Consider the following 25,339-nt stretch of genomic DNA (forward strand, 5'->3'; position numbering starts at 1 on the left):
GGAATAATTTGCATATTTTTTTGCCAAGATTATTAGTAACTAATTCAAAAGTGTATTTGCAGTATAGAAGTTGATATCAATTTTAGACAATATTTCTCATAACTACTCAGCGTTCAGTATCTAATCATTATTTTGATAAACTCTTACTTGTCTTAGACTAATTTACGGTATTCTTTAATTTTATGTAGAGAAACTCGTCACTTAGCGTCATTAATATAAATTTTCTTGTATAAAGTGTTTAAAGAAAAATATTGATTCAGTGCCTTGCTTATATGTCTACTGGTGTAAATTTAGATTTAGATAAATGAATCAAATCTCTATATCTATTTCTGTTGTGAATTTTGCATTAGTATTTCATTTTTGTAAAACGATTTTGTCTATTGGAACACTTTAATATCATGTGTATACCAATTAAGGTTAATGTGTCATCTTCAGCTCTCGATAAGAACTGGATTTGTTTCTTTATAGTTCATATCATTTGAAATATGCCATCATAATATCCACGCTATCACATATTATGAAGGTCATTGGCAGTTGAAAGACGTCTTCAACTCTCACGTTGTTCAAATCCATTTCATTGTTCTTATTTGTAATCTGACGTTGCAATTTTATTATTGATCAATTGTTTCTTTGAATTACGAATTACAGCGTGCCCAATTTTGAGCAGTGCGTGCGTATTCTTTTAGAACACATGCATTCTCTTCTATTTTTGTCTGAGTTCATTTTGCTCTGTCTTAATTTTGTAGTGTTTTGTAGATGTTCAGTTGTTTTTCACAACATCTTTTCCGTGCGTTTTATGACATTACTCTGCTGGTATCTCGTTGACTTACGAATTGCATTTTATTATCCTTTTGTAATCCTCTTCTTCTTTTTTGTCACTTTAGACATCGTTGAAAGTGTTTCTACTTTGTTTGTAGGTGTTGACGGACTGTAATTGATAGGCCAGGTTGGATAGTTTCAGAATAACAATTACATCAAACACCAACAATGATGCTGACTACTTTATAAGCAGGTACAATCATAATTTGAAATGTTTCGGTATAATTTTAGATGTACCTTATTTTGTCATTTTTCATATACAAATCCCAAGGTTTCGACAGCATATTATTCGTCAATAAGTAATGATCTACATGTATAATACATCAATAGTACCACATTGATTCTTTAATAAGAATATAAACCATGTATTGTATCGTCTTCTTTTCTAATCGTTGATAAAAGAGGGACGAAAAATACCAGAGGGACAGTCAAACTCATAAATGGAAAATAAACTGACAAACAGACAAACAATAGTACACATGAAACAACATAGAAAACTAAAGCACAAGCAACACGAACCCCACTAAAAACTAGGGGTGATCTCAGGTGCTCTGCAAGGGTAAGCAGATCCTGCTCCACTGTGGCATCCGTCGTGTTGTTTAAGTGATAACAAATCCGGTAAATACTAGTAGTCTACATCGGTAGGTCATTTATGAAAGAGAAGGGATTGTAGTTGTGACGTAAGGAACATATTTGATAACATTTTGATAATATGATTGAAATTTGAAAGTCATCTACTACAGATATCATATAAACTGTAGATGATCAAAGACAAATGAAGTCAAGGTAAGATAAACCAAACTGGAAATACATTTACACCTTCCAATTATTCCATACATCAAATATGCTTCATATATAGTTGACATATTGCACAATTAAGAAACAAACTTAATCAGGAAAACTTAATTAACATTACAAGTAATCAATAAACACTGAAAATGAGGCCAAGGTCAGATGGACCTTGCCAGACAGACCTGTACATCTTGCAATTATGACATGTTTTTTAATAAAGGTCACCTATTTCATATAATACCAAACGAAACATACTATATCTGGAAATCATCAGATTGACAAATGAACCATGATAATTAGGACATGGTCATGATAATTGCCAGACAGACACATACACCTTACAATTACTACATTCACCAGATATAGTAGACATATTGCTTATATCATTAGAAAAACAAAAACTTAACATTGAACAATGAACCTTAGAATTAGGGTCAAGGTCAACTAAGGACCTTACAATGTACGCACATACCAAGTACAATTATCCTATTACTAATAATAAGAGATAAATAAAACATCTAAACATCCTCACTGAACCATGAAAAGAGGTCAAGGACAATGGGCATATAAAATACAGGAACTTCATAACATAAGACATACATATGCGAAGTATGTAGGATCAATGTCTTCTACCTTAAGAACAATTGCGCATTTAAAAAATTGGTCGCCACGACGTGAAGGCCATCGTCGCCGGACACTATTCCTATGATGAGCTTTCACCTACAAAACAAAGGGTGACTCTCGTGGTACTTTCAAGGAATTAATCCTAGTCGCGGTTGAATTGTCAAACCAGGTTTTAATAGGTAGAATTCTAAAATTAAATTATCATTATAATGAAAGCTAAATAAATCTCAGAACTTCAATCTAAAGCCAAATATACATCATCTGGTCTGTGGTTGGTAGTTGTTTCATTGGCAATCAAACCTGAGCTTCAGATTTTATATAAACCCATCCAAAATCCAAAATGGTTCATTGAGTGATAACTACGCAGATGAATATGAAAAAAACAGTGTACATTTTATATCGAATTTGTTAATACCGAATGACTGATTCAGCCCTCGAACTACTGACTCTGTAAGTGCTTTCATAATCTAGGTTGATAACATATCTCTATGAAAAAGGTCATTTGACAATATGACAATAATTGTCATTGACAAGAATTTTTTAATTTATCTTGTTCACAGGTTTATGACAAACTCATGATAGATACAAGGCTTTGATCTGTACACACCAGGTACGCGTTATGTCTAAAAAAAATAACCATGAGTTTTTCTCTCTCTCGAAAAATTAATAAAACGCAAATTGAAGTTTGAAGTTGATGATCCTTCAGCATTCAAAATTCGAAACATTTTCGTCAACTTAAGCTTAATTTAGATAATCTTTTCCTTCGGTAGATCACATCATTTTATTCTTTCTTATGGTGAAATCTACGACAACAATAGGTTCGATCACTATTGCTTAAACTTACAGCATATTACTAAAATCCAGTTTGAATCTAATGCAAGCTTTTGTTTTTCTCATGCAATGAACTGAATGCTTTTAACATATTCTTCTCGAAGGATTTTATATAAATGGCATTCTGATGCAAAAGTTTGTATACAGCTATATGTATTAAACCAATAACTAGCCCACTAAGAACATAGTTTAAGTATTACAATTCCTCAGTTTACAAATACAAATATATATAAAGTATAAAACATTAATAATTGAAATCATAATAATTTGATATTTACAAACCACATTCAGTTAGAATATTCGCGACTTTATTTTTTTCTATTTGTTTTAGCAACTTAATCAAGCTTTGTTATAATTCATACTATAACTTGCAGCGTATAGATATAGAAAAACATATATCAATTTTGTAAGATTAAACATGACAAAAAATAGTATATGATCAAGATAAACTTTTGATAACTGTTTGCGTCAGATATATTGATGGCATATTAAACATGTTGTAGATCATGTTTTGCTAAATAAATAATACATTCTTTATAACTGACGTTATGCAAAAGTCTGTAGTATATCATAGGATTGAAGACTATATATTAATATATGGGGTTATATCTATGAATGGACAATATGTAATATATACAAGTAATCTTAATAATAATATACTGTAGTTTAGATAATACAATTGTGAAGAGAGTGATAATTAGTGATTTACATTTGTTAAAGAATGAAAGTAAAGGTAATTTTAGTTTTTTATTCATTGGTTGTGAACTTATTTTGGTGATGTAACCATAAACAATTAGGACCTTCATAAAAGTAAATATTCAAAATTTTTAATTCGACAGAACGGAGTTAATAATTTTGAAAATAAACTTATCATGAACGTCATAACTGTATTATTACACTGAACGTATACAGCAATATGATTTGTCTTGAATGGATATAGGATAAAACTTCGAAATAAGTTATTAACGTTTCTATGGGCCATAACTAATATAATCAAGATTTGTCAAGTATCTGAACTTATCCATACTCATTTAAGCATTGTAACGTAACTTTCGATGCCTGTTTGTAGTTTTGTAGTCTTTATTTAATAATTTTTATCAAAATTCTTTCAATGTCAAGATCAGATGGTATGCCAAATGTTCAGGCAGCTGCAGAAGTTAACAAACGAATTGACGTCACTTGCTATTTTTATTTTGACGGTTAATTGTGCGCCAAATTTATTTTTGCTACTTGAAGTATTGCAAAGCGATAATTTTTAACATGGAAATATTTGATAAAAGATATAGATATGCCTTAATATCTGAATCATTGTTTCAATGCAGCTATCATATACTTAAACAAGTAAATTAGTTGTATATTATTGTCTTAATCAATATTTACATAAACAAAAAATACATATCAAATATTCTGATACACAGTCCATTGGATGAAAATTGGGAGATATTAAAAGACTTGGAATGACAGCATTTGGAGTAGTGTTATATATTTGAAGAAAGGGCCAATTCAAACTTTTTTTCAGTGATGTAAAAATAAAATGGTGTTTTACGACAATAATTGAAAACAGATTGAAGTATTTGAAAATAAGTATGATATAAAAAGAAGATATGTTATGATTGCCAATGACACAACTCTCCAATAGGGACCAAATGACACAGAAATTAACAACTATAGGTCGCCGTACGGCCTTCAACAATAAAGAAAGCCCATACTGCATAGTCAGCTATAAAAGGCCCGAAATGACAAACGTAAAAACAATTCAAACGAGAAAACTCACATTTTGATTAATAGAAAGCCATGGAAAGCGATAATAATGTAGACATTTGTTATAACAATATTCAAAGATCGTACAGCAGTGTTCGATTGTAAAATAGGTTTATTCAAAACATCCAGTTGATCAAGTTGATAGGGGTTGTACCTTAATGTACATATTCTATAAATAGCATCTTCAGTAATATTAGGATGTGATAACCAGTTCATAATAAGGCCTCTAAATGTACATCTACGCTTCCATACCAAATATTTATGAAATATTTTAGTAAAAATGTAGGAAGTTTGATTGAGTAAACATCTATTGTTTATATTTCGCCTTCCTCAAAGTTGCTATTTATGTTAAAATGGTCGTTTTCCCGTAACAGCTAATGGTGTCACGGATATTTCAAATATTATTTCTTTTTAGGTTCAAAAATAAGTGTACCACTATCTCCCGGATTCCCATCATATCCTCGAAGATGTGAAAACCCGAACTGGGATATATATGCATACCGACAGGGCCACTGTAGAGGGGACATCATGAAATGGCCATTCTTTAACCTTAATATCTTCCATATGGCTGGTGGACCTATTTTCTTAGTTGACTTATCAATGCCTCTACATCTTCTGTCACGTGACATTTCAACATACCAAGATGGCCATCTGATAGACCAAATTGTGAAAATACTATCCTCCGTTGATACTTCTTGAAATTTAAAAATATTTTGGTTTTCGTTCGGACTGTATGAACCCCACATGGAACCCCAACCATTACTTGACATTATTAGTCCATAATCCTTCCATCTTTCCGAACTAATGGAAAATTCACCTTGTAAAACGTCGCTTAATCGTTGGAATTCCATTCCTAAACTTCTAACGAATGTTGAGATTTCAATGTGTTCTGAAGGATTAAATAGAGTTAATATAGTAATTGTATCACAATCTGGTTCTGTAAGAAACAAAAGACATTGTTTGTGTATGTCATCTTCTTTCTTTATAATATTTCTTATGACATCGCTCGTATGCGGTACTTTGGAATCATACATTTCCCAAAACCAAGGACATTTCTGTTGACATGTTAAAATTGAGTACATTCGCCACAACATCGATGATCGAATAGCTGCTACTCTTACATATAAATTTACTAAACAAATAATTTGTTTTGCCTTGACAACATCTTCAAGGTTTATTCCGTTTTCGATATCGCATCTCAAATTTCCTAGAATTTCTGAGCCCTGATATAGATCTATTACGCTCATCATGTGATCAATATCTTTTTGGTTGACATCCTGGCATTTAGACTCTAATGTACGGAGATATAATTCTGAAACATGAAATGTTGCAAGTATACCTCTAACCTTTGTTTTCAGTTCTTCTGCTTCAATACCTTTAATAATAGTAGAATCATTATCTTCGTTATCTTGCCATAGTGTGCCTAAAATTATGGAGCATACAGATATTATTCCACTTGCAAAAGGACCGAAACCCGGAATTGCTGCAGTAGCCATAATTGATACAATTTTCAGGCTAGCTACCACAACATCAGCCGTCCTTGTACATCGCAAACTAGGGATTACAGCTGCAATGTCTTTAACTGCTGTGATAGTCTTCTGATCTTTCAATCCATTTATCAACTTATCATTATATTTTGTTGTCGATAAGAACTCTGCAATATTCTGTAGGCTATCTTCCATTGTGTTAACGGCTTAAGTATCTAAAAGATAAACGACTGTTTTATCTAGAAAGGTTGATGAAAGACGTACATTGATATATCCATATTCTTACAAAAAACATGTATACATAAAAATATTTACCATTCATCATGTTTAGGCCTAATAACCTGCAGTACAACAAGTGTGAGTTATTACCATGACTTAATCAATGTAGGTAGTATTTCAAATACCTCTAAAACCCAAATCCTTTAACATTGCCGAGAAATATATAAAAGATTTATGATACAAGATATGATATTTCATTTCCTATTGTTAATTTAGATCATAGATATATATTTTTTGAGATTTTCTTATACTTTGCCAAAATGAAGATTTTACTATGTTTTTTTTTTTTAAATATGATAAAAAGTATGGGTCACCATGATATTTTTCAAGCTATGAGTTGCTGAAAATTGCCTAAATTTTGGTATATTTGTTCATGAATAACACATTTGTGAGCATAAAAAAAATCTGTGAGATAGAAGTTTTAAATAAATTTTGAGAAGATAGGTTTTATAATATGTGTTGAGAAAATAGAAATAAAAAATGGTGTCACCGAACTTGTTTTCATACTACAAGTAAACATTAAAGTTATCCCTATCAGTCCAGTATATTTTTTTTTATAAATCTACCTTAATTATCCATTTTTAGATGGTGCCGTTTCCTTGTTACCATCCTATGGTGTTTATATATCTTAGTATCTCAGTATTACATCAAAGGTATTACACCAGGGTTTTTGATATCACAAACTATAGTCAAATCATTTATTAAATTTTATCATTGATACAAAGATATCAATCGAAAAATATAAATCAAATGCAAACATCTTATACGTTCATATATTTCACATTCAATGGTAACAATCTTTACACATCACAAAAATTCAGTGTCAGTTACGATACTGTTGTCAGGTAATTAAAGATGGCATATTTTGGTATTAATATTGATTCACGCATAGGGTCTTTGCATCGGATATAAACATATTTATTGTTAAACCAGTTTTTAGCATGACATGTTTTTGTCATGTATTTTATGATGGTATGATGTATTACTATGTGTTTATTTTGTTCCACATTGCATAGGATATAGGGAGAGGCTGGGGATCTCACTTAACATGTTTAACTTCACTTCATGATTGCGCCTGTCCCAAGTCAGGAGCCCCTGGCCTTTGTTAGTCTGGAATGTTTTTAATTTTAAATTTTAGTTCACTAATATGTTTAAGAGGTAAGCGTGATGTCCACTGAACTAGTATACATTTTTTTATTTAGGGGCCAGCTGAGGTCCACCTCCTGGGGAAGGTGTTCTCGTTGTGTTGGTGGCCGGATGTTTTCTGTTCTTTGGTCAGGTTGGTGTCTCTTTGACATATTTACCATTTCTATTCTCAATTTTATCATCATAACTACCGGACAGAAAAATGTACACAATACGTGCATTTCATCAACTATAGACCCTATAATACAAAAGAGTAGGAAGTTGAAAGATTTTGTAAAATACAGCCAAGGTTATCTATTTCTTAGTAAACAATAGTTATAATCATAGCAATGAAACATTAATATCATTAAAGAAATACTGACCCCAATATTGAATTTACTTGACCCTATATATATATCGTTTTAGGTCACAGGCACACTATGTAACTAATAATATGTAAACAAATATTATATAAGGTACTAGTTTCATCTAATTAATTGAAAATTTCAATTTACAAAATTCACGTAGCGATTTCCTGCGCATGAAATCAGTTACGAAATACGGATGTATAAAATGAATAAATATCTGAATATGTGATGAGCTTAATGAAAAGATTGTCTACCCAAATTTAAATTCATCTGAGGTCAACTTTGCCTAAATAATTTCATGACATTTGTGGAAGTATCTGCATCAGAAATTCTCAAATAAACACTTGTGAAATTCAAGAAAATATATAAAAAAAAAATACTCGATGAGGTGATATACGACATAAAAGGACCTACAAAACGGAAAAGTCAATTTGATTTGAAATTAATTTTGTAAAAAGGAGATAAAAAGGTTTTTTTTCTAAATTATATCTTAGTTATAAACGGGAAATGTATGAAACGTATCATACATAATCTCAAATTACTGACCTGATGACTACCCGAAGACTAATAGTCTACCAGCAGTGGTATTGAACCCAAAACAACATTATCATTGCCATGTGTCCGAATCTAACCTAGTAATTGCAATGATTCATTCCAAACTTCGCGTGCCCGACAGTTTCCCGTCAATTATATGTTTTTCAAATGAAAGTGCTAAATGGAAATTTGATTCATTGTTTCATTATAAAATGCAAATTGTTAACGTTTTTATATGTGTTACCAATGCACTGTTCACCTGATACAGGTAATCTGATGTGTGGTATTATTAAAAGAAGATTGAAGTGGTAAAAACAGTCAGGAAATGACAAACAAAAATCAAAAATTCATATCAAAAATAATATATCAAGAATCTTAATTGATTTTTAAGCAGTTATGTTCAGCTGTGTATTAGTTGTTCCTGTTAATGTAAGCTAGCATTATTTAAATCGTACGATTTCCCGCAAATATGTTTGTCTGATTAAGAAAACGTACCGTAAAAAGAATAACAAGCAATTATCTCGCCCAATGGTACACAGGCTTACCTTCTGAGTAATGGTGAAAAGTTATTATCAAATCATAGGTGTCATTCATGTTGAATTGTCTAATACAGACTTACAGTAGTGACATTTTCAAAAGGAAGTTCATACATTTCTAATTGGATTTTATAACAGATTACAAAAATTCTTTGAACTGCAAATCATTATTACGACGCCTAAAATGAATATGCATTTGCTTTTATTGAACACATGCTATAAAATCCTATTTCGTTTCATCCAATCAGATGTCTATAAATTTCTCAGATGTGTGATTATTAACAGGCGGGACGCTGACTTGGTCCAGAAAATGCATTGCATTATGAAACTTTTGTTTAATGAAAATATTTTGAAACGAGGGCGATTTCATAAGGAAGCAACGTGAGTTATTTCTGGTTCAGGCAAACCTGCACATAGATGAAAAAATTCGATAGTTATTCTACCGTTCTAGTATGCATTATCTTTCTGTAACTTTAAGGAAATGTATCAGCTTTGTCAGAGGAATATATGTATTAATTTGATTAATTGTATAACTAGAGTGTACTTGAAGCGAGAATTGTTTTATACCCCAGGCATTATGAGCAGGATGATATTCAAATGCAAAATTGCAAAAAGTAATGCAGTTGATTGTGTGTTACTTGCACAAAACAGTAGAAATGTGTTGTCTTTTGTTTTCGTTGCTTTGTGCTCAACAAAAATCTAAAAATCGTAAAGATAGGTATATGTTGAAGAAGACAAAAAAACCTGCAAAAAAAGATAAGATTAAACACTGTTTATTAACATCACTTAACATGCAGTGTATACTGTTTGTCGCATGCTTTATAAACAAGTTGATAGTTAATGAGGAATAGGGAAATTAATTATATCTTTCTGAAGAGCGTGCAATATTAGAAACAAATCAATTGAAAATTTTTCATAAAAAACAGGAGGGACCTAGTCGATGAACATACCCAGAAATGTGTTAATATTAATTGTTTGAACTTCTATTCAAATAAAACATAATGCTTAACAGCTAATATAATACAATACTAAACATTCACTGGGGTAAAGCTGATGACCGTAACTGCATTTACGGTCATCCCAAGATGTCAGCTGAAAAATTAGGTCAGTATTTTTATTGTCTGTTAAGGTGTTTCTACATCATTTTCTTTACAAAGCATACATTTTTACGATATAAATTTATAAAAGATTAAACGGAAGTCACAAATCTCTACCGATGAACGTGTATAGAACGGGAAATTAGATTTTAAAAATTCGCTAAGATGACCGTAAATCATCTTTAAAATATTTTCAAGATGACCGTAACATATAATAAGGATGACCGTGATTGGCAAAATGATGACCGTAATTTCGAAAGGATGACCGTAATTTATAAAGGATGACCGTACCTTTCATAGTATAACCGTCATTTCTAAGAAATATCCGTATTTGTATTACCTTTTTTGTATCAAATAATTAATCGTGTTGGTGTAAGACGTATTTATAAGACAACATTATCCCAAAGGTAGACAAAAATAAGACGTGCTTCAAATACATGGTTCGTCATATGTAGCTTCCAGCTACAAGCCAAAGGATTTTTTTTATTTCTGAGATTCCTATTAATTTTATATAATAAATACAGCTTTTTAAAAATGCCAAAAAGGCAACGGATGAGCACCCATTTATATTATATCGTTTCAACTACCATTGCAGATGGGTTTTTTTTTTTATTTCAGATACGTACATGTGTTATCAATTTTCCACTTGCAAGTTCACCTCATTTAATGTATACAGCATTTTAATACACACTATAGACAATCATGTTGGTCCACAAACATTTAGTTTTAGGAAGAAAGTTTTGGATGAAAACACTGGTCATACTGCATATCGGTCCGTACATTTCGGAGTTACCACATCCATTGTCTCTGTTGATTGGTCTTCCATTTTATCTTGTAAGTAAAATAACAGAAAATGTTTTAAAAATACTCCGACCAAACTAGTGAAGGTGAGCTCCAGCAAAATAGATCTTAAAATAGTCTTGTATGAATAGCGAATTTCAAAGGGGAGCCTTGTAAATTGTATAAACAGAAAACAGAATTGTTTTTTTTTATATATCAAGACAAATCAAGATTTTATTCTGCTTCTCTGGAACCATACACATGGGCTCAATTACCGGATATTCATAATGTTTAAGGTTCATCTGAGGGAATTGAAAAATATAGCCGTTTTTACACACACATCTCTATTAAGAGAACAGACACTGATGCATCTAGGAAAGTATTAAAGCATGGCAGGACCTTTAGATATGTAAAAGTTATATAAAGTCTATCATGCGGTTTGAGAAAAAAAAAACTAACTTAGCTGGTTTTTGAGTTGCATTTTTTTTTTTTAAATATACAGAAGATAGCAAAATAAACAGATGTATACGAGTTTCATTTGATACGGTCCACTCAGTTACACAGTTAAAATCACCTATTGTTTGCAGGTGTCTATTGTCCATCTATTGTCCATTTAAATCAAAACTACTCACAACATCGATTAAACTATTTACTATCATTTTCATATAAACTCAAAATACGCCAAATAGTTAAAAAAGAACTAACCGAGCCCCTCTTGCGACAAACTCAACAAAAAACAATGCATACAAATATGGATATTTCTTTCAATTGACGGTCATCCTTTTAAATTTAGTCATTCTTTATAAATTACGGTCATCATTAACAATTTACGGTCATCTTTTAACCAATTACGGTCAGCCTTGTTATGAATCGCTAATCCTGTTACGGTCATCTCGATTACGATTTACGGTCATCCTAGCGAATTTTTCAAATCCAAATTCCCGTTTTATACACGTTCCTCGGTAGAGATTTGTGACTTCCGTGTAAATCTTTTATAAATTTACATCGTATCAAAGTATGCTTTGTAAAGAAAATGATGTAGAAACACCTTAACAGACAATAAAAATACTGACCTAATTTTTCAGCTGACATCTTGGGATGACCGTGAATGCAGTTACGGTCATCAGCTTTACCCCAGTGAACATTGTAGAATGAATAAATATAAAATACTGCTGTCCTACTTTTTATAAAAACAACATATACATCATTCAGTTGTAAGCATTATAAATGTTTACTCTATTTCCTTTCCCTAACTTTTCTTAAAAAGCTTCTGTTTTAAGAGTCTGATAAAGGTTTACTAGTATTCTGGCTTAAAACGTATCGTCACATTTCGTTGCTTTGTTTTTGTTTTGTATATTTTTTTTTGAACTAAAAATGACATTGAAACTAACTTCATCGTGACATATAAATCAATGATCATTCGAGTAATATGTGTTTACATCGTGCATCAGGTTTTACCAAACAGTCAAATTTTCAGATTGTTATCTATCGTCCTCTATTTGACAATGGATAATGACATTATAACGCATAGAATGACAATAGGATTTCTTATCAAAAAATAAGTGTGGGCTGTTTCAGAAAAACAGCTGTATCGTTATCAGTGAATGAACTATTTGCTGTCTTATTCGTGAATGTTTTAAGACACTAAAACTATGTATTCTGAATTTATACAAATCTTTGTTACTCTGATGCTATAATTTTATGTTACATGCTACTATTGTGTTTATTACTTATATGTGAGGATGTCGAACTGAACCAGGGCCCAGAAATATCTTATAAAACATTGTCAATTTTCATTTAAAGAATAAGAAGCCTTAAAGGGGCACTAGCTGCGAGGTATAAACAAAAATTAAAGTTAGATTTGTGTTGTTTCAATTAATAATGAAAGTAAAACAGTGAAATGATAATTCTTTTTTAGCAGCCAAAATGGTTCAATACCGTCAAACTAAGCTCGGAAACATTGACAATAAATTATTCACATGCAAGTGGATAATTCGATCTCATTAAATCAGTGTTCATGTGAACTTCAATCTAACCCCCTAGCTAGATATTGACAACGCATGCTTTGTACGTGTACTGGATATTTAAAGGAAAAGAATGTCAACAATGAAAGTGAAACAAAGAAAAATCATTTGATAACCGATTCGATCCACACAAAATCATTCTAATACGGGTAAAAACAATGAGAAACATATATTTTTAATCTATAAAATAAAATCAAACAGACCTTATATGGTCATCTGAGGTCCAATCGATAGTTTATTAAATAGCGTCTGGACTAGAATACACACGAAACGAACCTACATAGTATCGACGCCATGCTCTGTAAACTGTTTATTGTAGAATTTTGATAGTTTGGATAAATGTTTTACATTGTTATAAATCAAATATGAGAATTTGAGTCAGATCGGTGACCATGAATTTTACAGCTAGTGCCCCTTCAAACATAAATTAAATAATATTCAATGTGTAAATATTATTGAAGATTACGATTACGATTTCATATTCTTCACCTACACACATTTAAACTTCGGAAAAATGAAAATTCTCATGGGGTGGCATTATCATGTAATATTAAAAATATGTTTGTATAATTTGGAGAATTGCCAAATATAGAGTTTGAAGTATGCATTAAAAACCACATGCCGATCGATATGGATAGATATCAAATATGGGTCGGAACGGAAATTATCAGTTTATATTTGGAAGTATTATCATCAAATGTCGAAAAACGCTCTAGATAAAAATAATTGCATAATTTTCTAAGGTGATTAGAATAAAAATTTCATTTCTTACATCAAATGTAAGAGATATCATTTGCATTAATAGTTTTGTTAACACGATTTACAAAACTACTCATTGTGACACACGAACAGGTAGCATGTCTTACCTAAATTTTATATTGGTCACTAATTCAATATGGTAATAGATAAAGGCACAATACCTTTTGATAAAGGTATTAGTGATTATCATGGGACATACATCATATTTGATTGTGGTTTTAGTAAAAGACGAACGAACTTATAGATAAAATTGAGGACGAAAATTGGGACTATGTCAAAGAGACAACAACCCAAAAAAAGAGCAGACAACAGCCGAATGCCACCAATTGGTCTAATACGCAGCAATCCCGCACTCGAAAACGATACTCAACTTGCCCATAACTGAAATTGTGTACAAGTTCATTGAAAACGACGGACGTCACACTAAACTATAACATATTAATGAACTACAATTTAAAAACATACAAGACTAAGGCCGTGTTCACATTGACCTAAACTCGGTGTTGTGTTAGTGTAACTCACACGTAAACAAAACACAATTACGTTCCTATTGATAAAACTCAATATTTACATCCAGTGTAAATCATGTTTTGTCTACATGCAGTCGATAGTCGACGTAGGCCTTGTGTAGGTTAAGTGTACACAAAACTAGACATTTAGAACATTATTTTTACCATGTATATTTAAGGAAGAAACGATTTTTAAATAAAGTTGATATTTATAATAAGTATTAATAAAGTTCTTTATCGAAATATTTGTCTAAACTTGATATTTTAATTTGTTATAAAAAAAACCTTAGGTAGCCTTATTAAACCCTTATCAAGACTCAAAGTATCATTATTGCCGAACACATAATTCATTTGAAAAGGTATTCCCGAATCGACTGGACGTACACTGAAATATTGGCCACTGGTCTATACTCAAACAACTCAAACAACGATTCACTCATAAATGCATTACTAAAAACGTGTGAAGTAAATTGTATTATTTGTCTAGTATATCGGATCCATCAACATACACTTACAAATTAAAAAAAAAATACCTCTTTTCTTTGCTATATACTTCTAAGAGAAAATATACCATTCGAACCAAACAGAAGACAATAACAATCAAACCCAAGTAGTAAAAACCAAAGGACATTTGCATCAACAGTTATAAATAATAATTAAGAAACCACACGAACTCCACTAAAAACTGGGAGTGAAATCAGGTGCTCCGGAAGGGTAAGCATTTCCTGCACCATATAAAAAGATTGAAGTGAAGTGATCCTTAACATCTCAATCCTTTTTCTTTGTCTTTTGCGCGCTGCAGCCTACGTTTTCTAATCCGTAACCGAGACATCTTTAGTATCTTTAATCTACTGCAAATCATCAACATTGCTATCATATAGGAGCAACCACTTAAGTTCCAAAAAAGGGGGGTATATTTTTTTCTGAGTCAGAATTATTTTCGCGCGAACGTTTTTATTCATTTTTTTTTTTTATGCTAGCAGTTAATGTTTGTTTTTTATAGTTAAAAGCGTTTGTAATAACCAAAATTAGCTGGAAACGCATGGTTACGGATTTTTTAAATTTCAACATAAACTTGAAGGACCTCATTAAACATTATGATCAATGGGGAAACTCTGAATTCAGAATATTTATTTCCCATCTGTATGACCAGAACATATATATACTTTTTTTTTTTTATCAAATTGGGGGTCAGAATATTTTTCAAGGAAAAATCTTCCCCCTTTTTTTAAAGTCAAATGGTCGTTCCCTAACTGCTAGAAAAGTGCATTCAGTTTTACGTAATGAACATTTAAATGACATATAGTTTAAAAGAGGGACGAAAGATACCAAAGAGACAGTCAAACTCATAAATCTAAAACAAACTGACAACGCCATGGCTAAAAATGAAAAAGACAAACAGAAATACAATAGTACACATGACACAACATAGAAAACTAAAGAATAAATAACACGAACCCCACCAAAAACTAGGGGTGATCTCATGTGCTCCGGAAGGGTAAGCAGATCCTGTTCCACATGTGGCACCCGTCGTGTTGCTTATGTGATTACAAATCCGGTAAATAGTCTAATTCAGTACGTCACATTCATGAAAGGGAAGGGAATTGTAGTTACGACGTAAGGAACATATCCGATATCATTTGTGAAACGGTTATTCCATAACGGTCAACCAACTCGTGATGGCGTCCGTAAAATTTACGAAGGAATGATTTCAACTTCACCATTTGGAACTCTTGGTTTAATAGCTTCCTTGTGAGCAGTAACCCTCTATCAAGAAAATCATGATAGGAAAATCATTATTTCCCATCTGTATGTGAACATTTATTATGTACAGGTAATTAAACAAAGTGTATAGATGATACCATATTTGATGTGAAACCAGTGTACATTACATTAAACTAATTTCAAACATGTTGACTGTACATGACGTTTGGTGTGAACACGGCCTTACAAAAGCCCGAGGCTCCTGACTGCGGCTGGGTTAAACATGTTATGTTAGATCTCAACCCTTCCCTATACCTCTAGTCAATTTAGAATGAGGAAACACATATCGATACGCACAGTAAAACTCAGTTTAAAAGAAGTCCAAGTCCGGTGTCAGAAAGGGTAAAAAAGAAACTAAGAAAAATGACAATTATACATAATAAACAAAGGAATACTTGCAGTTATTGACATTCCAGCTCCAGACCTCAATAAAACTGATTCGAAGATTATGTCTTCGTCATATGAAAATCAAGTACAATCTCTCCGGTTAGGGGGTCAGTATCATACAATCATATAATATATGAGAAGAACAGAACCCGTATCATGCCAACAACTGAATTTAGAATAAATGCCTTGGCTCATCACACCGAAAAGCAAGCTATAAAAGCCCCCAAAATGACTAGTGTAAAACAAAGCAAACAGAAAAATCAACGGTTTAGTCTATATAAAATAATGAGAAACGAGAAACACCTATACGCCAAACTTAACTACAGACTCCTGACCTAAGACAGGTACAAACAAAAGCAGCAGGTTTATAAGTTTTAACAGGCAAAAACCTTCTACTCAACCCGAAACAGTAGTGTTACATTACATCATAGAAAGACACAGTATTAATTATCAATTGAAATCGCTTAACTTGATCAAAAGATATATTAACAGAAATAATTAAACATACACTGAACGGATGAATTAGATGTTTGACACAATGTAAATACAATAAAAAATATAAAAGGGATGTAAAACAATGCATAAAAGACAACTATAAAATGGCGTTAACAATATAACGTACACAGGATTATAAGAACATATTCATTTTTTGTAAGGGAAATATTAAAAAATAAATTTGTTGTTTATAGTACGAGTACGTACATAATTGCACATTTATCGTCATACTCAATATTTCTCAAAGGTGGTACATGTACGTCTTAAAAATAGTGAGACGAAATATAACACAAAATATGTAATCATTGAATAACAAAAATGTATAAAAAATTGTGTCAACATGTCAAATAACCCGAATAATTCAGTCCCTCCCAGTAATCGATCTCTACTAGTTGTAATCGTAGATCAGCAGAATATAACGACTGAATTACTCGGGTTACATGTCAAATTAAAATGGATTACCAAACACTACAAACTGCACAGAGTCTGAAAAAAACCAAGTTTTTGTGCTCGACCAGTAAAATCGAGCACACATTTTACTCAATTAGTCTCGACTTTGTCTCGACGGTACTTAACTGTACTTAAGTGAACTCGACTAGGTCTCGACTTTACTTAATTAGTCTAATTCAGTACTTGATGACCTCTGTGTAGTCTGAAATGTTTTCGACCAAGGCTCGACCCGGCTCAACCAGTCTCGACCTGTCTCGACTAGTCTTGGTTCAGTCTCAACCAATCTGGACCTGTCTCGGCTATTCTGGACATTCAAATTTAGTCTTCACTGTTGTAAATCAGCCCAATTAAATAAATTAGATATAGATCTTACAAAATTCCACCTGACTAGAATTTGGTAAAATTGAGAATGGAAATGGGAATGTGTCAAAGAGACAACAACCCGACCAAATAAAAAACAACAGCAGAGGGTCACCAACAGGTCTCAATGTAGCGAGAAATTCCCGCACCCGGAGGCGTCCTTCAGCTGGCCCCTAAACAAATATATACTAGTCCAGTGATAATGAACGCCATACTATGGTAGTTTAATTTATTGCTGTGAAATGAAAGAATTTAATAATTTTAAAAATAAAAATGATTAAATTTAGATAGGCATCTTTAATCTTTTTTATAAGTTTTTCAAATCAACTTGGATTTTCATCAAACTATTCAGCTATCTTAGTAATATATCAAGCTTACTGAAACGCAGGACATTATGTAGATTGATGTATTACTATCAAATTTAAGAATTAAATCAATCTAGGTAAAAAAAAAGAAGCTAGATTTTGCAGTTGGGACTATATTCAATTAGTACACTTTATTGTTTTGAATAACTTTTTGTAATCAACTTGGATGTTCATCAAACTATACAGTTATCTTAGTAATATATGAAGCTTACTGAATCACAGGTCATTTTGTAGTTTGGTGTATTGCTGTTTAATTTAAAAATTAAATCAATCTAAGTAAAAAAAGAGGCTAGAATTTGCAGTTTGGACTATCTTCAGATAGTACACTTTAATTTTTTGAATAACTTTTTCTAATCAACTTGGATTTTCGTCAAACTATACAGTTACCTTGGTAATATATTTTTCTTACTGAATCCAAGTTTGTTATGAAGTTTGGTGTATTGCTGTCAAATTTATTAAGTAGATTAATCTGGGTTAAAAAAAGAAGCTAGAATTTGCAGTGCCCACTATATTCAGTTAGTACAATTTAATTCTTTTAATATTACTTTTTGTAATCAACTTAGATTTTCATCAAACTTTACAGCTATATTAGTAATATATTGATCTTTCTGAATCCCAAATTGTTATGTAGTTTGATGTATTCCTATCAAATTAAATATTTGACTTAATCTAGGTAAAAAAAGAAAGGATTTTGCAATTTTGGAAAAAGTTCAGATAGTACACTTTAATTTCTTTGATAACTTTTTCAAATTAGCTTTAATTTTTATCAAACTACAGCTACCTTGGTAATATATTGATCTTACTGAATCACTTGTCATTATTTAGTTTGGTGTATTGCTGTCAAATTTAAGAATTTAAATAATCTAGGTAAATAAAGTTACAACATTATAGAAATATATCTTTTATTATAATTTGGGATAAAGTATATACAAAATAGTTATAAAATTTCTTAATTGTTTTATCCCTTTTTGATATAAATTATATAAATATATCAAAATGGGATGAAACATTAAAGAAATAATTAAAATAGTTCTTACTGTCTTATTTGTGTTGATTTATAAAGCAATACCTCCTTCTTGGGGCAAACTTATTAAAACGATCACACCTATCAGAGAGTTTTAAATTCTAAATAGCATTCATTCATAGTTGCAACATCCTGTTAAATTTAAATTGCAGGGCTTTTTGAAGTCATTAAAAAAGTAATATACGAGTTTAAGAAAAGTAAGGTTTTCTTTTTACCTGTAAAACTCACTTGTACTAAAGTGCTTCTTGCATGCCATGTCTTTACATTTGACGAAAACATATTTTTAGATTTTATAAAAATATTTTTTTAGGCTTGATAAAAAATATTTTTACTGCAACTTTCGAACACATTTCCTTTTTTAAAAGGTTATCAAGGATTGTTATAAAAGTTAATGATATTAAATTCCTCTTTTAAAGAAAAAGGTTTTTTTAAATTTCAAATCAGCTTGGATTGTCATGAAATTTTTCAGGTATCTTTATTATGTATTTATCATACCAAAAAAAATATGGTTGTTTTGTAAATTGGTGAATTGCTGTCAAATTTAATGACTTAGTTAAGGTAGCACAATACAAAGATTTTTCATCCCGGATCAGACATCTTTAAACAGATGTTATTCGTATCATCCTTATTTATATTATAGAAATGAGGTACCAAAAGAAAGTAATACTAAAAATTACATAACAACCTGTGATTCAGTAAAATCAATATATTACTAAGATAGCTGTATAGTTTGATAAAGATCTAAGTGTATTTGAAAAAGTTATCCAAAAATTTGAAATGTACTCTCTGAATTTAGTCCGCACTGCAAATCCTAGCTTTTTTTTACCTAGATTAATTTAAATCTTAAATTTCACAGCAATACACCAAACTTCATAACAACTTGGGATTCAGTAAGATAAATATATTAACAATGTAACTGTATAAATTGATGAAAATCCAAGTTGATTAGAAAAAGTTATTCTAAAAATGAAAGTGTACTATCTGAATATAGTCTGAACTGCAAATCTTAGCTTTTTTGACCTACATTAACTTAGTTCTTAAATTTGACAGCAATACACCAAACTACATAATGAGCTGGGTTTGAGTAAGCTTAATACATTACTAAGATAGCTGCATAGTTTGAAAAAATCCAAGTTAATTGGAAAATGTTATAAAAAAATGAAAGTGTACTATCTGAATTTTGTTCGAACTGCAAATCTTAGCTATTTTATTTACCTACATGAACTTAATTCTTAAATTTGACAGCAATACACCGAACTACATAATGACCTGTAATTTATTAAGCTTGATATATTACTAAGATAGCTGCATAGTTTGATGATAATCCAAGTTGATTAGAAAAAATTATTCAAAAATTTAAAGTTTACTTTCTGAATATAGTCTGAATTGTAAATTCTAGCTCTTTTTTTTTTTTTAACCTAGATTGATTTAATTCTTAAAATTAACAGCAATATACCAAACTACAGAATTACCTGTAATTCAGTAAGCTTAATATGTTACTAAGATAGCTGCATAGTTTGATGAAAATCCAAGTTGATTAGAAAACGTTATTCAAAACATTAAAGTGTACTTTCTGAAGATAGTCCTAACTGCAAATTCTAGGTTTTTTTTTACCTAGATGGGTAGCAATACATCAAACTACATAATGTCCTGGGTTTCAGTAAGCTTACTATATTACTAAGATAGCTGCATAGTTTAAATCCAAATTGATTTTAAAGATGCCTATCTATATTTGATCATTTTTATTTTTACCTATTGTAGAATTAAATTTTTTCATTTCACAGCAAAAAAATCAAACTACCAAACACTAGTAAGGTGGAATTTTGTAAGATCTATATTTAATTCAGTTAAATGGCTGATTTACACCAGTCAAGACTGGGTCAAGACCATTTCAGACTACACAAAGATCATCAAGTACTCAATGAGACTAGTTATTATAAGTAAATTCGAGACATAGTCGAGATCACTTAAGTACAGTTAAATATTGTCGAGACAATGTCGAGACCTATCGAGTAACATGTGTGATCGATTTTACTGGTCGAGCACAAAAACTGGTCTTTTCAGACTCTGAGCATTTTGTAGTGAAAGTTATGCAACTATGTGAGTATCACATCATAAGACCTCGCATTTGAATATATGATGCATTTATACGTATGAAGGTTGTCCTGAAATCCTAGTCATTGATCTCGCCTTTTTGTCCTTCCTTCAAAAATAGCAGTTTGAAATGAAGGCATTAATTTCTGAATTTACAGTATTCTTTCAAAAACGTATGCAAATTACAACAGTGAATTCGAAAGGATGTATTTCACTAATGGTAACTTGATACTTAAAAAAGGCAGTAGCTGTTCAAAGTCATCAATTATTTGAGAGAAAACAAATCTTGGCTCCAAACTAAAACCAAGGGAAACTATAAGAGAAAAGCAACCGAAAATCACGTGACTTTGTTAATGTTCCTTTAAAGTTTATATGAACAAGAAAAGATAAATAAAATGAAAAATTCTTCGTTCAGTTTATTTTTTTTCTCCTTCATGAACTTTCATGATAATTGTTTACAAATAATATAGATATTTTCATATAATGGAAAAAACATCATTGCATGTGATTTTAGTCATTTTTTTTTTATTTCCTGTATTTAAAGCAAAATCCAGGCAATAAAAAATCAATATTGTATTATACCTGTGTGCAAAAATATGTTATTACATACATTTAAAAAATTATGCCTGCAATATCTTTCGACAAAGTTGTCGATACTAAATTGAACTGACAAACATTGTTCTTGGGTATGTTTTTCTCATGTGCTATCTGAATTGATTTTTTTATTTATGTTTCAAATTATTGATCTAAAATTATTCAAAAACTATATAAGTTTTACTTTCGTTTTATGAATTACTCAATAATTCCATATAGTATAAATGCTATTCATGTAATTTCAAATCCTTTAAAATTGCATCAAAATTCAAGGATCATATAATGTTTAGCAAATTAATATATTCGATTATTAAAGTATGATGAAAAGTTAAACAAAAAAGCCACAACTTCCTTCAGGAAGTCAGGTATTGTAATGAATAAACGAGATAACTTTTTAAACTCTTTGAAGAATGGTTTCCTTGTTACTTTGTACTTACTTTTATCTTCGTCAACAAATAAAAAAGGATGTAGTATTTCAGTAACAGTACCGGTAATCTAGATTCGTTTTGGTGTGTATTTATCATTCAAACAAACTAACCTTGAGAAAGTGAATCACTCTTTAAAATAAAATTATCTTTGATAAGGCATGACAGTTTATGTCAAATTTTAGACAATGTTACCTGATAAAAGCGATAAAAACGTATGTCTCCTCGTAGCTCGTAGTTGTACATTATTTATATGCAATCATTAAAAGGTTGAAAAAGCGATTACAAAAGTATGGTTAAGAAAGGCATATTGTTTAGTAGGTCCTTCCACATTTTCGTTAAACGTGTGTTTTTATACTTTCACTTATTAGGTTTTTCCACCTCTTTTTTGAAATTCTATGTACTTTTACTCTGATTTTTTTTCTAAGTCTTTCACTTTCTTGTAGAAAGACCCTTTGATTTTGATTGTGTTCTGAAAATGAAGTCGTTCCATTTGTCTTTAGAAAGACTTCAGAAATTATATTAAGATTCATTATAATAAGTGAGGGCCAAACAACTTTAAAAATTTCTAATTACATAGTTTTCGTTATGTTAACTTTATATATGCCGGACAAAATATCTAGTGTACATTGAATATTCGCCATATAAAATATAAAATTCAAAATTTGCAAGTCTTAACAATGAAGAATAAGGACACATGCAAATTAAAATGTGATATTAGTTGACGAAGATGTAAAAAGATACGACAAAGTAACAGTGAGTGTTTTAAGGTATGGTCATAGAATAAAAAATCGCTTGGGATTTACAAGTTCATAAAAATATGTTATGTCTAGGGTTTATATGTGCTATTTTATTTTCATTTTAATTTAAGTATAACCCAAATTGTTGTCTTAACAGGTTTTTAAATTATATAAGCAAATTAATTTTTTTGATACCTCAGGGTTTCCCTCTCTCTCTCTCTCTCTCTCTCTCTCTCTCTCTCTCTCTCTCTCTCTCTCTCTCTCTCTCTCAGATAGGAAATAGAAATTGCATTAACTAAAACAGGAGCGAGAGCAGATGTGTTTACAATAAATGTCTCCAGTTAAACATGTGTCATAATGCTAGCATGTACTCCAGTGCTTTCTTTTTATTTAGTGTGCGATGAAATTTTACTGACTAATGTGAAAGTTGTGCGTGTTTGTATTATTTACATCAAAATACACATCGTACATCGAATGTAAAAACTCATTAAAGAAATAATTCTTATAACTAAACATGCATCTCTGACAAGAATGGTTTGAATGCCAGTATTAAATTATGATAAAAGTCATCATCAAAAATACCTACCTTATTATTTTGTCGATCAGGCGCTCGTTTCGTCTACAGAAGAATCATCGGTGACCTTTGAACCAAAAATGTTGAAAGGTCAAATAAGTACCAAGTTAAAAATATTAAGGGCCAACGATCTCGATTTTTTTTTGCCAAATATTGCATTTCTCCATCTGTCGTGTTTTTCGATTCTGTCTAGTGGATAACCGTGAATTATTTTACGATATAGATACAAAAAGATGTGGTATGAGTGCCGATGAGATAAATCTCCATCCAATTCAAAATTTGAAACATAAAACCATTATAGGTCAAAGTACGGTCTTCAACGCGGAGACGTTGCTCAAACCGAATAATAAGCTTCTAAAGGCCCCAAAAATGAATGTAAAACTATTCAAACTTGAATCCCATATACCTTTGAATGTCTGCTGTACTGAGGACATTACTCTTTGTTTTGGTATATTTTGAGTTAGCGGTTGTAAAGCAATTCATAAGAAACAACTTGCATGCCTTTTGCTTCAATGATAAACGAAATAACATAAAATAGACAATTAAAAACGCCAACCACTGACATACAAGCTACATATATCGGACATGCTCATCAGATTCCACTAGGCTTATACACAAACCGGTTTTGAATTAAGAGTTCCAAAGTTTTTGAAAGCTAGTTCAAAGCCAATTACAAGTAGTCACATAGTAACACAGTATTGTATCCAAGAACAGTACATAACATAATCTGAGAAATATATATTGCATTGTGAAATTCAATATAATATAGGTACCAACAGAAACATATATATTCATAATGTATATTTTCATACAGCCATACACTATTACTTTTAACATAATGTATTGAATTTTGTAAAACCTTTTCGTTTTATTGACAGAAAAGACATGTTCGGTATAGGGAGAAATGTGTCTAACTGCTTACAAAGAATCATTGATTCAACATGTTCAATGCCTCAAACATGTCTAATGATATAAAAATAAATAAAATCGAATCGATGTGTTCGCTACGACTAGTTTCATAAATTTTTTTTAAGATAATTTATTTTCTGAAAAAGCTTCAGCTTTTGACGTACTTACATATTATGTATAAACCAATTAAGTTCATTGTGTCAACCTCTGCTTCTGATATCAACCAAATTTATTCCATCAGAGATCATTATATTGAGCGCTTTTGTGTCATTGGATTAAAATCAGACATGTTTAGGTTCATGACTGTTTAAAGACGTCATCGCCACTTAAAATGATGATTACATAGACATTTCGGAGTTCGTCTTTCCTATATTGTTCCTATTTACAAAGTTCATCATTTGATTAGTTGTATGACATCTCTTGGGAAATACTCAGTCGTCTTGAACAATTTACCAAGCTCTGAATCCTATACAACAGTCTACAACATTGTGTAGAAACCAACTGCTCTTCAACATGTTCAGAAATCATCGAAATCTCCCCCCAAAAAACTTATTAAACAATTAATTTCACAAATGTAGTTTCTGGTCAAGTCTTAATAATAATATATACAGACACTTCAGATTACTTTTTCATAGCTCTCTTCAGAATTCACCTGCGATTGGACTGCATTTATATCCATATTTAGTATGTATTTTCCTTCTATATTCAAGGTTTATAGCAGGAGGTTTGGCAAGCCATTACACCAAGTGCAACCCATCATTTTTTTGTCGCACATTGGTTCACTTCGATGTTCTTGTTGTTCGTTTGTTTTCATGTTATAGTTAATGTGTTTC

The 25,339-nt window shown here is 31.0% G+C and overlaps 1 protein-coding gene across 1 annotated transcript; it reads right to left on the reverse strand.

Moving 5' to 3' along the window:
* Positions 1 to 3,565: 3,565 nt before the first annotated feature.
* Positions 3,566 to 22,428, reverse strand: LOC139503195 (toxin CfTX-B-like). The gene is made up of 2 exons (XM_071292936.1): positions 22,296 to 22,428; positions 3,566 to 6,529 (listed from the first exon to the last, which is right to left on the reverse strand). Exon 2 carries the CDS (start codon positions 6,507 to 6,509, stop codon positions 5,229 to 5,231), a length of 1,281 nt encoding a protein of 426 aa, XP_071149037.1. The 5' UTR covers positions 6,510 to 6,529; positions 22,296 to 22,428; the 3' UTR covers positions 3,566 to 5,228.
* Positions 22,429 to 25,339: the final 2,911 nt, after the last annotated feature.

This window comes from Mytilus edulis, chromosome 14, assembly GCF_963676685.1.
Source record: "Mytilus edulis chromosome 14, xbMytEdul2.2, whole genome shotgun sequence".
Classification (NCBI taxonomy): Eukaryota; Metazoa; Mollusca; class Bivalvia; order Mytilida; family Mytilidae; genus Mytilus; species Mytilus edulis.

Bases quoted from the DNA above. Each gene is read 5' to 3' on its own strand.
- LOC139503195 (XM_071292936.1), bottom strand. From the start codon at position 6,509: ATGGAAGATAGCCTACAGAATATTGCAGAGTTCTTATCGACAACAAAA.